This window comes from Triplophysa dalaica, chromosome 2 (genome assembly GCF_015846415.1).
Source record: "Triplophysa dalaica isolate WHDGS20190420 chromosome 2, ASM1584641v1, whole genome shotgun sequence".
NCBI lineage: Eukaryota > Metazoa > Chordata > Actinopteri > Cypriniformes > Nemacheilidae > Triplophysa > Triplophysa dalaica.
The window spans coordinates 16,331,992-16,346,476 of NC_079543.1; the positions used below are offsets into that span (position 1 = coordinate 16,331,992).

Sequence of the window (14,485 nt, forward strand, 5' to 3'; positions counted from 1 at the left end):
TGTTGTATGATCTTTCTCTTGTTTTGCTTGGATTTTGGATTTACCCTTTTGTTTTTGTGGATATAATTGAAGACTTACTGCACGTGGATCCTCTCCTTGATTTCCCTCTGCTGACCAAGACACATGTAAACTTATTTACATATAAAGAAATTAAATGGATGTAAATACCCATTCCACATATATTTATTTTACACATGTTTAATAGGCTATATGTGAAAAATATTAGAAAATGGCCAAAATCGAATATATAAATATATTTTTTTAACATATATTGCAAAATTGATTTACATATAAAATATTTTTTTCCTATTTCATTTTTTTACATTTAATTATACAAAATATATTCATTAATATATTTCAACCTACACTGTAAAACATTTAAAGTTGTTTCAACTAATTATTATTTAGTAACTAGCTCCACAGAAATTTTACGTTCACTCAATTTCTGTCCCCAAAGTGTTACTTGAAATGTAATTTTTTATTTGGCCCAAACATCACTCAAATATTAAAAAGTTTGCTCGCTCAACTCGTAATCAGTTTAATATTTGAAAACATACTGCAAGGATTCTGTCAATTCAAAGGTAAGTATTTCTCACACGTTTTACCTATTACTTCAATTAATTTTTATTATTATGGAATTTTACTTAGAAAAACCTATGGAACTTATAAATAATTGACTGTGTCTTTCACTCACAAAAAGTTAACAACACAAATAAACCGAGACATAGCTTTTAATTCATAACAATCACTTCTCGTAACAGAACATACATGGTTAAGTGCTCCATTTGACATACAATACATTTGAAATACAACAGCAAAAACACACAAAGCATATGTATTTTGTGTTTGCTATGGTGAAATCCCATGGAGAAAATTCCTTGCTGCCCTCCATCGATGCATGGCTATACTGTATCTGTGGTCTGCAATAAAGAAAACTGTGACTTCTGTATGGGCTAACATTAATAAATGCTGTATTAGTATTGTTCATTGTTAATTCATTTTAGAAAATGCATTAACTACTGTAAATACACAGCACCTTATTGTAAAGTGTTACCAAAATAATAAATCCCAAGGGAATGATGGTTTTACTGGCAAATTTCATAAATGCATTTCAAGACTATATCTCAGAATTCTTACGCCAGTAGTGGGCACTCTTGCAACGTAAGCAATGACGCACATCCCCCGTGATACTGAGGGAGTGAATGAAATAAAGAGGCAAACTATCTGTTGAGTGCACTGCACCCGCTGCACCGTGTCTGGAGCGTTCTTATGCGATATCTACTTATGTACATCTATAGACAGAAAACTAAACCTTTCAAACGCGGCTGCAGCACTATTTCCGCCGGAAGTTTCACCAATAATCGTTCCAAAGCAGCAGCACACCAGAAGCCACAGTCAGGCAGGCTTAATCGATCTGGAAAATGGAGCTATCGCGTCTGGTCTTTTCGCTGCTCATCTTTTTCTTTAACGGATTTAAGTGCTGTCTTTCAGATAATAGTAAGTGCTTTTAGTATTTCACGCTATGTTTTCATTACGTTAAATAATTATCCTTAGATATGCTGTATAAAATTAGTACCGCAATGATGGATAAGCATTGCGTTTTAGCACACTAAACATCATGGCAGGGTTTCACAGACAAGGCTTAGATAGAGCCAGAACTATGCCTAAGTTAAATTGGGATATCTAAGTCGCTTTTATAAAAATTCCATAGATAAAAATATTACTTGTATGCATCCCTGAGACAAAACAATGACAATGACATATTTTAAGATATGCCAGGGCAATTTATTTTCAAATAAGACAGCTCAAACTTTCATTTTAGTCTAGATCTAGTCTTAAGACTTGTCTGTGAAACAGGGCATATAACAAATAAATTAAGCGTTTGAGTTTATTTTTGATGTATTTTTTAAAACCCAGATTGTCTGGATATTATAATGGTCAGGCGTCATTATATTAGTGTGTAAAAGGATCTATGAGTAATTTGTCGTTCTAATCATAACAATACAAACTTTTTCTTTCTCTCTCTGTTTTGGCATAAAAGACAAACACTGGAAGTCATACCTCAGCAAAATCACAGATGCCACAAAGAACTACAAGCCATGCATTCAGAAAAATGAAAGTTGTCATCTCAGGTAAACTGAAATATATAGAGCAGTATCTGTTCCATCGCAGCTCTCTTGACAGTTTGGACACCCCCTAAATGCATTACAACTTAAATGCTATGCGAGTCAATATCTGCTTACAGGTAATAATAGAACAAAAAATGTAAAAAGTGTTTTTTTTACTAGTATTTATGACCTGTATTTTCATGGGTTTTTATAAAAGATGTATGGTGGCTGTAAGGTGCAAAACTTAACAACAAATTGCTAATCTAATAACAAATCAGAAAACAAAATAAAACTTTTTTGCAACAAAAGTGAATAAGAGAAGGAAGTTTTTCTTCAGGAGAGGGCAAGGCCAAAAGTTACCCTACCCCTACCAATTCCTAAAAGTATAACAAATAAAGTATTTTACATAAGATTTAAGAATAAACTACAATAATCAAAATCAATAACAGGTCCATTACTCTTACTCTTGAAGATTGTACACTCTTTGACAATGGCAATCAAGCTATCTATTCACCAAGTTTAGAGAGGTAATCCACTCATGGTCACAAACAAACAACATGATTCTGGATCAGGACAAGGAGTGAAAGGCATTTTCCATCAGCTCTCCAGCATTGCTTCATCTCTGCTAATATACTCTTTGAATCACTCAGCATTCGCACTGCTGATCTACAATGAGCATCAGCTGGTGCTCATTCAACAGTCCACAACTGAAAGATAGAGAGAGAGAGAGAGAGAGAGAGAGAACAAAGAAAAGAACAACAATACAATATATCCACCAAGGGAAACACTTCAGAAAGAATACATTCAAATAAAATATATGTCCACAGGATGTAACAGTTTTCAAAACAGAAAAAACAAATGAACCGATTTTTATCATATTCCACTGTTTACAATGCAATTTTTTTTGTTTAATATTTCTTTGAGTGCCACAAATTAATATAAAACAAAACAAAACCTGAAGTATTTTTCGTAACATTTAAGTCCACCGGAAGTTCAGTGATAGAGGCGCATTTTGCACTTTAATGTATTAAAAATTGCACTTTGTTTGCAGTGTTCCTAAAAATGTTAACATACAAGACAAAACACTTCTACATACAACTTTTGTATGCAGAAGTGTTTTGTCTTTTTTTATTTTATACTGTATGTGGATCTACATAGGCTACATGATGCTATGTTTATAAAAATACCTGTAAATACCATTATGAAACTTTGGGTTTTTATGCATTAATAGCTTAAATAAATCCTTTACATTTTTAATGTGTATTGGGCAGGGTTCTATTGTTTTTATTTTTAATAAAATGTAGTGAGAGGTGTGTGGTAATATGAGACATTACATGTTGATAGAGCACACTGTATATTATAAAAACTATTTCTTCACTACTTTTATCATGGGTCACTATGACCGGTTTACCTATACATTCGCATATGTGAATATGAATGAAGCGCTTCAGAGCACCAAACATCAGGACCAATGAACACATGTCACAAAATGACTGCGAGTGAAAGAAGAACCATGAAAAATAACACACAATGAACCGACACAAGACTAGGAAATCACAGGGCTTAAGAAGGGAAACACTAACGAGGGATAAACACATAGGGAGAGCGACGGGCAGGTGATACTACCAAACAATAAAGGGAGACAGGTGACGGAGATGAAACACTAATGGGAGACTAACGGAGAAACAAGGGGGCGGAGCCACACAGAAGACAGGAGGACATGCGGCGAATTATCAAAACATACCGCCACGTGTCTCCACATAAAACAAAACATACACACATGACATGGTTCTGTCCTGACCTTGTCCAGGGAGTTAGAGAACTGAAATAACAGGAAGGACAAGGTCCTGACAACACATATGTGTAATTAAAGCGAGTGGTATTCTGCAACCACCACTCGTCGCCAGAGGCTGCAGTACAGATGAACTTCTGGTGGACTAAAATGCGCTTTGTTAAGAAAAATACTTGATGTTTCTTTTTAGTTTTGTTCTATATGAAGTAACACTTGATGGTGGGCTCTCCCTCTTCCTCGTGGATATTTGCTCGGTGGCTTTTGGTCGGGGTCACTGAGTGCAGCTATGACACGTCAGAGGGGATCTGGCCCTCCCGGCTGAGCCTGGTTTCTCCCGAGGTTTTTTTCTCCATTAATCAATCATAGAAGATGGGGTTCCTCGCCACAAAGGGCAGTGTTGGCTTGCTCACCGGGAGACTGCATTTATTTATTAATTAATTTGATATTATTTATAAGAATGATCTTTCTTGTTCTATAAACGCCATGCACTGTGATGTGTTTTACCTTTTGTGTTTTTCCAGTTTGCCCCTGTAAAGCTGCTTTGGAACAATGCACATTGTGAAAAGCGCTATATAAATAAACTTGAATTGAAATGAAGTATATTATATAATTGTATTGTATAAATTAGTTTTCTAACGAAAAGAAGTTATATGTTGGCATAGTCTATATTAATAGACCCTCAGATTGAAATGTTTTTTTATGATCATAAGAACATTTTTAGTCATTTTTAGGGTCATTTTAAGTGACCATAAACTTTTGAATGTTCGTGTACTGCCCTTTGTTTACTGATCATTTGATTCCAGTATCTTGAAAGATGACCTTATGCCGTTCCAAAATGGAATATCTGAGGGGCTGATGGCAGATACTGTCCAACGAGGTGTTGGAACACATTACCAGATAATTGGTCACAAACTGTATAGGGAACAAAGCTGCATGTTTTTAGCAAGGTGGGTAAATTGTTTAATGGCTACCAATCGTGACCGCATTATGTGTGTGTTCAAATATAAAACTCATTAGGGCAATATTATTATCCTTTTCTCAGATGCAGTGGGGTTGAACACTTCATACTGAAAGTGATTGACAGGTTGCCAGATTTGGAGGTGGTCATTAATGTACGTGATTATCCTCAGGTTCCTAGATGGGTTCAGCCAGTCCTGCCTGTATTGTCCTTTAGCAAGGTATGTACACTATTGTTTATTTTGTCATCTGTTGTTGCATTATTATTTTGTCACGGTTTTTGTAACAATTACAAGATGTAAAGACTGCACTTTGATGTCATATGCTGTGAAGACGTGCCTATAGACCTTTTCCTCGGTTTTATTTACTTTTTAAATGTTTATAAATTAAACATACAGTTAGGTCCATAAATATTTGGACAAAAGCACATTTTTTGTTATTTTAGCTGTTTATAAATGGATATTGTCTTAAAGTGCACACTCTCAGCTTTATTTGGGATGTATTCACTTCCATATTAGCTGAAGACTTTAGGAATTAAAGCTCTTTAATAGGAAGCTCCCCCCTTTTTCAATGGACCAAAAGTAATTGTACAGTTCAAAACTGTTTTATTCACAGGTATTGGCTTTTCCTTAAATCATTTCTTGATAAGTTAAGCATGTTAAAGTTGATTTTACGTGGGGTGTTTGCATTTTGAAGCTGTTGCTGTGAACCCACATCATGGGGTTCAGGGAGATCTCCAAGATAGTGAAACAGACCATAGTTAGATTTCAAAAACACAACAAATCCATCAGAAAGATGCCAGGAACATGAATAGCGGCCAAATCAACAATTTGGTGAGAAAAGAAACAGCACACCACTAAGCTCAGCAACAAAACCATACTAGGCATCCTTATGAGATAAAAGTGGTGGATGATGACATTATCCTCTCCATGATAAAGGAAAAAACACCTTCACAAAGTCCAGACAAGTGATTCATTAATCTGGATGCTTATGTCTTCTTGTGTTTCTTTTAACACAACAACAGCACCTGCATTCACATGATTACATTTTCACGAACCTGTCACAGCACATTATCAGCGTGATTGTTGTGTGTCTACATTTAAAAACGAACTTAAGCGAGTCTGCCAGTGACAGACTCTGTTTGGAGGAGTAAAGCCCTGACAAATGTAGCCTCAACAATTAGATCATTTACACTTGTCCAGTTTCGTCAAGCGATTTGTGTGATCGGATTTTAATCTGTCTCGAAAACGTTTCAGAGGGCATTTACATCTGGTCGTGCAAGCTCCGTGCTTTCTATTTATTGTTTTGATTGACAAACATTGACATGTTACCCTCTTAGAGAGTGTTCTTCACTTGTCTGGACGTTGTGAAGGTTTTTTTCTTGATCATTGAGAGGTTAATGTCATCATCCACCACCTTTATCTCATATGGACGCCCAGAATATTTTTGTTGCTGACCTCAGCTGTCTGTTTTTTCTTTCCTCAGAATGTACCAACTTGCTGATTTAGCCGCTCTTAATGTTCCTGGCATCTTGCGGATGACTTTGTTGTCTTTTTGAAATCAAACTATGAGTCAGAACACCAGAAGTTTTGTAAATAAAACTGTAACTCGAATACACTGATACGCAGCTAAAATAACAAAAAATGTGCTTCTGTCCAAATATTTATGGACCTTACTACTTATTGAGAGTTCAGTTGACCCTTACATTAAATTTAGCATATTGTAAATGCTTTTTTCCGCAAAATGTTTTTACTTTGAGTGTAGGGTCAGTGAATAAGTGGAAGACTCAAGGTTAAGGTTAGTGTTTAGGGTTGTAATTGAGACGCTTGTGAAAGTAAAAAAGAAATAAAAAAATAATATGTTTGTACAAACTGTACATACCCCAACACAACAACACTATGCTTACTTTTTTATTTATTTAAACCATCACAAACAATAGTGGATGTAACATCATATCGCATGATTGCAATATCCAGGCTTTGAACAAGGACGCAGATCAAATAAGCATGCATTTTAATTAATGGCTATTGTATTAATAAAGTACATGTAAACCTTGGGAAACTGGGTGAATTGTTGCAACATCAGTTATTCTGTGATGTAAACTATACATAAAACATCTCCAGTCAGTGTTTCCCATCGGATTTTGACAGATTTGTTGCTCTGGTGACATCCTAAACTAATTAGCATATCTGTGAAGTCATCATGCAGTCTAGGTGTTAGCACTTTTTTTGACAATAAAAAGTTGACAAATTCCTTTTTAAGTAAAAAAAATAGCAGCCGAACTCCATGACTTTGTGCAAGAAGGCAGCCCAGAGAAAAATAGGCAGCATACCGGATTTCTATTTGAATTATAAACAGAGAGCGTCTTTGCAATAATTTGTCACATATTTAAAAACAACAATACTCTTTTCTTGATAGAAATGCAATCAGAAGTTGTTGAAAGTAAAAAATGTAACTTTCATTCATACTAAACTATCCTCCAACAGGCGTTTCGGCCTCCATTTTAATTTTTTCGAGCTTGAGCCTTCTCGACCAATCATTATCCTCACATGTTGTTATGGAAATGAGAGGTCTCTGTCATTGGTTAGCTGTGAAAAAGGAACTTTTTTCAGAAAGTTGAACTTTTTTCAACCTCAAAAGACGCTCTGAGCTGCATAAAAAGACGCCTGCGCTAGGTGTTTAAAAAAGCACTCTGGACGTTTTTTGAAAACATGGTTTACTCCATTGGATTATGGAGCTCCACACACACCAAACAAGTCAGGAAGGAAAGAAGACACGTTAGCGCAGTTTATCCACTAGTTATTCGATCACAGGTACTGACATAAGCACGGATGGATAAAAAAAATGTGACGCCAAATATACTTGGGCGGCCATAAATATACCTATAGGCAAGTAAAGGCATTGTATGGGAAACGCTGGCAGTATAACATTAAAACAAACCATAATATATTTGTGTTTGTAAAAAATATTTACAAATAAAGCTTATTCTGTCATCTTTTCTAACCCTCTTTAATGATTCTTCAGCACAAGCCCATAGACCCTGTTCTGAAAAGTATTTTGCTGACATTTCACAAATTTAAGCTGTAGATGTGCCAGAAGCTAAAAGTATTGAACTGCACTTCTGTTCATGGCGTTCAGTAATTGAACAGAATATTTTGATTGTACCAAAAAAATTGAAGATTGTAAATCCTAGCCTAACTTTTTTTTTTACAAAAAATTATTCGGGCATAAATGTTTTATCATGAATTACTATATTAATAGGTGTTTCTTTAGACATCAGAGTACAACGACATCATGTATCCCGCATGGACATTCTGGGAGGGAGGACCTGCTATATGGCCTATTTATCCTACTGGACTGGGCCGATGGGACCTAATGAGGGAAGACCTAAATAAGTGGGTTGGCTTCTGTCAAAACAAATCCATTACCTTGGATTTGTTACTCTGCACTGCACTAGTTAATTTAATTCCCAAATATTTACTATACATTTTGGTAAACACTGTAGATCAGCTGCACAGTGGCCGTGGAAGAAAAAGATACCCAAAGGATTCTTTAGGGGCTCTAGGTCAGTTGTGTGTTAAAGTATTTTCTAATTTGAATATTATGTGCATTCAAATACATTGTTTACAACATCTGTTGAACTTTTATCATTTGCAGAACCAGTTCAGAGAGAGACCCTCTGATCCTTCTTTCTCGAGAGTCCCCTGATCTTGTGGATGCTGAGTACACAAAGAACCAGGCCTGGAAGTCAGAGAAGGTTTGTTAAGTGCTTTCAAACCTACAGTAGTCAAGATGTTTTAAATATATAGTTGGCCCTCCAACACAATTCATTTCCTAGTCAAAAAGTTCAGAAGGAAGGTGCCCATCCAGAATATACCTCACAGGTCTTGACATCATTTATTGTCATGTGGTACAAAAATGACTTGTCCAAAGATAAAAAATAATATTTCATTTGTATTATAATATAATAAAATTAATATAATTGTTTTGGATTTAGATTAGTTAAAATGCTTAAAAGCAAACTTGACCAGTGTCCTTCTGCTTATGCCGCCTGAATTTGGTTATAGGCGTAAAATAATTGACAAAGAGAAATAAAATGCATCTTTAAAATGCAAATGATTTAAGATCACAAATACAACATTAGATTTTGAGACAATAAACAGCAGTAAAATTGATTTTAAAATGTGATTGTATATATAAAAAGAATAAAAACAAAAGAAAAATAAATTGTAAATAGAAGTGCAGTTGATGTTAACCAGCACAGTGCTCAGGTTTTAAATGCACATCAAACAGGTGTTTTTAATCTGGATTTAAAAGTGGCTACTGAACATCTGATGTCTTCTGGAAGCAGTTTCCAGCTACGGGCGTAATGGCTAAATGCTAACTCGCCCTGTTTTAAGTGAACTTGATCCTGATAATCTGAGAAGTCTGTTTGGTTTATATGCAATAATGATATCTGAAATGTATTTAGGTCCTAGACCATTGAGTGATTTATAGACAAGTAAGAATACTTTGAAGTTAAGGCTGTAAGTTAACTTTTTTTGAATTTTCAATTGCAAATACTATAGTACACTACAGTATTTTTGTCTGAGTGTTCAATTTAACCGGACTGTTATTTTGATGGGTCGTCGGGAAGCGCTTTTCTTTGCAGGTAGCTTCACTCAAACAGTAAAACGATCGTAAAATAAACTCCCGGAGCAACTCAGGAGATGAAGTTCATGTGTTCATATCCTCATACAGTGCAGACACAGATAAATCCTTGACCATCACTCGTGTTGTATGTTAAACTGCGCACATAATTCACGCAGAACAGCCAGATGACATTTAAATAACAGGATTCCGCGTCCGCATTGACTCATTGGACTCATGGACACACACAAACAAGCACAAACACGCAGCTCTGTCTAATGCACGTATTCTTAATATTCTACATATATGTCGCACTGTTTTATTTTCCAAGTTTCTTGTCAGGTCGGCCAAGAAAAATTCTCTCTCACTTGCCCATAGAAAACATTCATTCATCCCGGACAAGCGGACAAGTGTTAATGTTGAGCCTTGCCTCACTATGGTGTCAGTTTTTCCTGCATCCCTCTTGATTTGTGTAGCCTTCATACTGAAGGTCTGGCAACCATCGCATATTTGAATGGCCATATGAGAAGCCATATGACTAACAACCATTCACATTTCGAGCTGAGTCATATTTAGGGGAGTAGAAATGTCCTATCAGTAGCAGACCGGTGTGGTTTTGTGTTTTATCTTAAGTGTATAAATTTACATTGTTCAGTAAGTGGCAGGGAGAAGCAGCACATTCAGACTGTACTTCACCTGAAGGATGAATAAACTGTGCTCGTTGAACTGTTTTTTCAAGGACCAATCACTTATCTAAAGTGCATCCAGAAAGAATTTACAGTGCTTCACTTTTCCCGCAGTTTGTTATGTTACAGCCTTATTCCAAAATTAAATTCATTATTTTCCTCAAAAATACCCCAATAATGACAACGTGAAATAATTTTGTTTGCAATTTTTTTGAAAATAAAAAAAAACAATCACTTGTTTTTTTCCCATTATATCAGGACACTCTTGGGAGACCCCCATCCAAGGAGATTCCCCTAGTTAACCACTGTGAATATAAGTAAGACTTCTCTTAAGCCCTTATCTCAGACTTTTCAGTCTTGAGTATAATAGCCACAACACCATTTGGGGGTTAACAAAAGTTTTATTGGAGTTCATTTAATCAGCATTTTATACAAACGGTGGTCATAGATTTTCTGTTGTATTTGTCGCTCTTATCCTTTCCTCAGATACCTTTTCAACTTCAGAGGGGTTGCTGCTAGTTTCCGTTTCAAGCATCTTTTCTTGTGTGGCTCGCTGGTTTTCCATATTGGGGAGGAATGGCTTGAGTTCTTCTATCCTCAGCTCAAGCCCTGGGTTCACTACATCCCTGTTAAACAGGATTTATCAAACATCAGGTAATCTTGTCATCTAAATGTGCCTGCCTTGTTTCATATTATTCTATAAAACATTACCTAAATTGTCTCTCTTGTTAGTGAACTTCTTCAGTTTGTTAAAGAAAATGATGGTGTGGCCAATGAAATAGCTATGAGGTAGCATTTTTTTCCCATTTATTGTACATCGTTGTAAGACTGCTTTTCATACAAATACTGACTTAAGAGATTCTGATATGTATGCATCTATGCTTATTTCTTTAGGGGGAAGAAGTTTATTCTGGATCACCTCCGCATTGAAGACATATATTTTTACTGGGAGAGGCTGCTCACTGACTTTGGTAAACTGCTTAAATACAAACCCAAAAGGAAATCAAACTACTCTCAGATCCTTTCCAGGCCCATCAGACTTGAACTTTGACTTGAGGAATTTACAGTGGTACATTTTAACTCCACTGCAGTTACGTTTTGGTGTCTTGCATCCTCAGCTAAGTTCAGAATTTTAGAAACATCTCACAAAGTTAGTTTTTTATATTGTGTTATCTAAAAAGGATGTATGGAAAACAATAAATTCTTGTTGGTATTTCAAGTGTTTCAGTACTATAAACTTTTCTTCCCCTTTTAGCCAAGCAATTTCTTGTTTAATCTACACACTACACTATGGAAGCCAGGAAATACATTTGTCGTTATTTTTAGATACTATGTTATTATTTCAAGAAAAAACTTAATTGTTTCATAACATTGCTATTTTGTGATTCCATGAAAAAATCTTATTTTACACTTTTGCATTTGGCAGATGCTTTTATCCAAAGCGACTTAGATTGCATTATACAAGACATTTGTTTCTAAGTATGTGCAATCCCTGGGTTCTTACCCAAGAGCTTGGCAATTTCCACCAGATGTAGCCATCAAGCCAAATATTGAATTCATACAAAGAAATCAGAACATTTAAGTATACAAGTTCACTCATAATAAATAAAGTGAAATGACACAGGGAATAAGTATTGAACACATGAAGGTAACAAGGGGCAAAATGGCATAGATAGCCGGGAGATCACCTGAAATCTGTCAGTATTGAGAGAGAAACCCTGCCCCCTATCAGTACTAATTGATATCAGCTGCTTTAGTCCTAATTGATGGCCTATAAAGGCTTCCCATTACCTAGGAGGCACACAGGAAAGGGTAAAAGCAAAGAACTCTCTGTAGAGCTTCGTAATCTTATTTTATCATTTTGATGGGAATGGTTATAGGCGCATTTCCAGAATTCTGAATGTTCCTGTGAGCACTGTGGGGGCCATTATCCGGAAATGGAAAGAGCATCAGTTCACCATAAACCGGCAACGATCAGGTGCTCCACGTAAGATCCCTGTCCGAGGAGTCCAAAGAATAATCAGGAGAGTTCTCCAAGAGCCAAGAACCACTTTGGCAGAACCTCAGGAAGACTTTCCATCAGCAGGTACTGTTGTTTCAAAGAAAACTATAAGCAATGCACTGAACCGCCATGGCATCCTTGCACACTCACCACGCAAGACTCCATTGCTGAACAAAAAGGCTCAGTTAAAGTTTGCGAAACAGCATTTGGAGAAGCCTGTGGATTATTGGGAAACATAAAAATTCAGAATAGTAGTGCTATTCTACCCTGTTCATCTCTCATCCCCCCGAAGCGTGACCCTTGACCTTTACTATGGCCACTTTGAGCGGAAGCTGAACTGCTTCAGTTAACTGTCCTATCAGATTTGCATGTGCTATTGGCTTTCCATCAGCAGTTTTAAAACTTCTCGCTCCCCACATTCTGGCATAATGGTGAAGAACTAAATTGTTACTCTCTTTGCTGTCATTAGCTCACAGGCCCGTATTAATGCTATCAACTCTGCAGCTTGAGCCGAATTGAAATCTAGAGCAAAAGCTTCTTTTACCTCTCCTGACTCGGAAACCACAGCATAGCCACAGAGGTAGACACCGTCAGAGGGCTTTGAACAAGACCCATCAACATAAATGTGTTCTCCCCCCTCTAGGTGCGTATCCAACAGATCGAACCTAGAAGAGTAAGAGGTGGTCAGTTCAAAGATGCAATCATGTTCAACATTAAAATCTGCCATGTCTACCATACCCAAAATACCCAGCAAAGCAGGATTAATGTTTGCTGTAGTTTGAATGCTAAGTTTTTTCGTTGCCGGCAGAGTAGCCTCTTAACCTGAGCGTCGTTGCGCTGTCATGTGTTGTGTTTGCATTTTGTGTAAAATTACACCTACCTGATGGGATGCATATAATATTAAAGGGTGTGACAGCACAGTTTTCTCAGCCATCTGTACAATCAGAGCAGCTGCAGCCACAGCATGAAGACATGCTGGCATACCTGTGACTATGTTATCTAACTTTTTAGACAGATATGCAACTGGCCTATATGTTGAGCCATGAAGTTGCAATAGGACCCCTAGAGCTGCACCCACCGTCTCCCTAACATGCAAGTGAAAAGGCTTGGTGTAGTCCGGCAGGCCCAATGCTGGTGCTGTCGTGATGGCTGCTTTCAAAACGTTGGAATGTTCATCAACTTCCGCAGTCCACTCCAATGCTGTGTTTGGCGGAGCTTTGTGATCTATCGGACCCCTCAGGTGCCTATCATGCTCTTTCAAGGCTTTAAAACCTGTTTCAGCAAGTACATTGCAAACTATCACAGATGCTTTTACACAGTCTTCCTCCGTCTCCCCCGACACGAGGATGTCATCTGCAAACTCAAGAACACAAACTGATGAAGGCAGATCAATCATTTTGGCCAAAGTTCTGTGCACTGCTGCAGGAAAGACAGCGGGTGAGTCTACATAGCCCTGAGCAAGGCGTTTCCACGAATATTGCTTCCCCTTAAATGTAAATATTAACAAAGGCTGAGTATCTGGATGTACAGGTACAGAGAAAAAGGCTGCACACAAATCAATTACTGTGAAATACTTGTGCGAATGTGGCACTGAATTCATAACAGTCAAAACATCAGGCACAATTGGTGCCAGTGGTTTGATTAACTGATTAACTGCTCTTAAATCTTGAGTTAATCTCCAAGTTTTCCCATCAGCTTTTATAACAGGATCAATTGGTGTGTTATATGGTGAGTGTGTTTGTTCGAGGACACCCTGGTTTACAAAATTTTCAATCAAATGTTGAATGCCTTGTTCCTTATCTTTAGACAAAGGGTATTGTTTAATGTAGAAAGGTTTGTTTGTTTTAAGTTTAGCCCTATAAGGTTCCATGTCATCCCTTTGTTAGACGTTAACAAAGGGTTAATCATTGTGTCCCCCCTGTTGGCATGTTGCCACCGGAGGCATATGAAGCACCCGTGTTCTCATGTCTGCTCTGTGGTGTGTGTGTGTGTGCGAAACTTGTGCAACTGTCTGCACTCTCGTTTGTAATGGCCCCTCCTTCTGCAATAAAAGCAAATGACCTCAGACTTCTTCCGTTGGCTAGGGTTTACAGCTGTTTGTTCAGTCTTCCTTTTTTCTAGATAGCCTATAAACATGGCATTCTCTAAAGTCCTATCATGCAAGTTTGAAGTCGTTATTCTGATCAATTGCGCTTGTTTATTTAACAGAGTGCTAAAAAAAACAGAGGCTTTATGTCATTATTTAATGGCAATGTAGAATCTTCAATCCATGCTTTCTTAAAACGCACAAAAATTGAGCAGCTAAGTCTCT

At 36.9% G+C, this 14,485-nt stretch overlaps 1 protein-coding gene across 1 annotated transcript; it reads left to right on the top strand.

Annotated features, from left to right (window-relative positions):
* Positions 1-1,212: 1,212 nt before the first annotated feature.
* On the top strand, positions 1,213-11,385 carry poglut1 (protein O-glucosyltransferase 1). Its single transcript, XM_056764210.1, has 11 exons — positions 1,213-1,497; positions 2,042-2,132; positions 4,704-4,847; positions 4,943-5,078; positions 8,131-8,252; positions 8,363-8,422; positions 8,515-8,614; positions 10,431-10,489; positions 10,659-10,826; positions 10,905-10,961; positions 11,067-11,385. The coding sequence occupies exons 1-11, from the start codon at positions 1,422-1,424 to the stop codon at positions 11,221-11,223; spliced, it is 1,170 nt and encodes a 389-aa protein (XP_056620188.1). The 5' UTR covers positions 1,213-1,421; the 3' UTR covers positions 11,224-11,385.
* The last annotated feature ends 3,100 nt before the right edge of the window (positions 11,386-14,485 follow it).

Coding starts and splice junctions, on each gene's coding strand:
- poglut1 (XM_056764210.1), top strand. CDS start 1,422: ATGGAGCTATCGCGTCTGGTCTTTTCGCTGCTCATCTTTTTCTTTAAC. Junction 4,848..4,942: donor AGCTGCATGTTTTTAGCAAG/GTGGGTAAATTG, acceptor TCCTTTTCTCAG/ATGCAGTGGGGTTGAACACT. Junction 8,253..8,362: donor ATGAGGGAAGACCTAAATAA/GTGGGTTGGCTT, acceptor TAAACACTGTAG/ATCAGCTGCACAGTGGCCGT.